The sequence below is a fragment of the Corapipo altera genome, unplaced genomic scaffold (assembly GCF_003945725.1).
Source record: "Corapipo altera isolate COAL_440 unplaced genomic scaffold, ASM394572v1 129, whole genome shotgun sequence".
In the NCBI taxonomy this organism is placed as follows: domain Eukaryota; kingdom Metazoa; phylum Chordata; class Aves; order Passeriformes; family Pipridae; genus Corapipo; species Corapipo altera.
In genome coordinates, this window is record NW_020885107.1 from 24,346 (window position 1) to 26,192 (window position 1,847).

At 32.9% G+C, this 1,847-nt stretch overlaps 1 protein-coding gene across 1 annotated transcript in view; it reads right to left on the reverse strand.

The window, feature by feature from the left end:
• NRF1 (nuclear respiratory factor 1) overlaps positions 1-1,847 on the reverse strand; it is a 30,785-nt gene that overhangs the window by 14,609 nt on the left and 14,329 nt on the right. Inside the window, exon 5 of the mRNA XM_027669821.1 lies at positions 38-99. Coding sequence (XP_027525622.1) covers positions 38-99 — 62 coding nt within the window. The remainder of the gene's footprint in view (positions 1-37; positions 100-1,847) is intronic.

The window sequence follows — 1,847 nt, forward strand, 5'->3', positions numbered from 1 at the left end:
CAAAACCTGTGGCTGGGAATTTTCTCCCTGTCCCCACAGCTCAGCCTCGGGATCTCTGGGAAAAGCAAAGCTGGGCCCATGCAGGAAGAGGGAGTGCCTCTGGAAGTGGAAGACGGAAAACAGCAACTGCACAACAGCTGGAACATCCCCTCATCCCTGATCCAGGACCTCGCCCTTCCCACTGCTGGACAAACCACCAGGACACAGTTCCTGACGCTGCCAAGCCGGGATCATCCCTGTGCCTCCGTGGAGGGGACCTGACAGCTCCAAACCGACTTTGGTCCCTTGTCTTTTGGGGCTTGGAATCTCCTCCAAACAAACTGTCACCTACAGAAAGGAGCTGAACAGGCACCAAGGTGATTTTGGAGAGGCCCAGAAAAACCTCTGTTGCCTTGTACAAGAGGGTTATAAATTGTTAATATGCTATTATATATTATAAACTGTTACAAATCGTATAACTAAACCATTATAAACTATTTCAAACCACAATAATAAATAAACAAAATATATAATAAATCAATCAATCAATCATTCTAAACCATTCTAAACTATTTTAAACCACAATGATAAATAAATAAATAAATAAATAAATAATTCTAAACCATTCTAAACTATTTTAAACCACAATGATAAATAAATAAATAATAAATAAATAAATAAATAATAATAAATAAATAATTCTAAACCATTCTAAACCATAGATTATAAATCACTATAATCACGATGAAAGATTATAGATCTCTTATAAACTTCAGACAAATGATGAAGTTTAAAAAAAAAGGCAGATTAAAGGACAAAGCACCTGCTCAGAAATCCAACTGTGGACACCCCAGTGGGAGCCACCTGAAGCAGCTGAGCTTAGTTAAGCTCAGCTTAGCCAGTCTTAGGCCTCGGTCATATCAGGGAGCAGCTGAGAAGAGGTTTAGGGGCAGGCTCAGCTCTGCCCCCGTGTCCCCAAGGCCCAGAAGCCCCAGGATTTCTCCCTGTGGTGGCTCCAGGGAAATGTCCCTTCCCCTGCCCAGCCCAGGGGTGACATTCCCCATTCCCAGGTTTATAGGAACGTCTCTGCCCAGGCAAGGAAAGGCTTTGCTTCCCTCGGGACCACAGGGGGGGAGCAGAGCAATTAAAAGGAGAGTTATTTTCATCCCCTGGCTGAAAACAGCCCTGCACCTGCAGCTGCTGAGAGCAGGGGCCTCGTTTTTCCACTCCCTGCCACCCAATGTGTAGTTATATTTATTTTTAGATTTCATATTTTTAATTTTTCTTTACATTTTAATTTTATTTTTATTTTATTTTTGTTTGTTTTTAGTTTTTATTTTATTTTATCCTTTTACTTTTTATTTTTATTTTACAGTTATTTTTACATTCACAGTCGTGGTTTTATATTTTCTAGCTATATTTTTACATTTATTTTTATATTTTTAAATTATACTTTACCATTTGTCTTTATATTTGTATGCTATAGTTATATTTTTAAATTTGTTTTTATATTTTTAATTATATTTTTACCTTTATTTTTATATTTTATAGTTATATTTTTACATTTGTTTTTATATTTTTATATTTTATAGTTATATTTTTATATTTAATAATTATATTTTTATATTTTAAAGTTATAGTTTTACATTTGTTTTTATATTTTTATATTTTATAATTATATTTTTATATTTTATAGTTATAGTTTTACATTTATTTTTCTATTTTTCTATTTTATAATTATATTTTTACATTTACTTTTATATTTTTATACTTTATAGTTCTATTTTTACCTTTTTTCTATTTTTGTATTTTACAATTATATTTTACCTTTATTTTTATATTTTACAGTTCTATTTTTACATTTATTT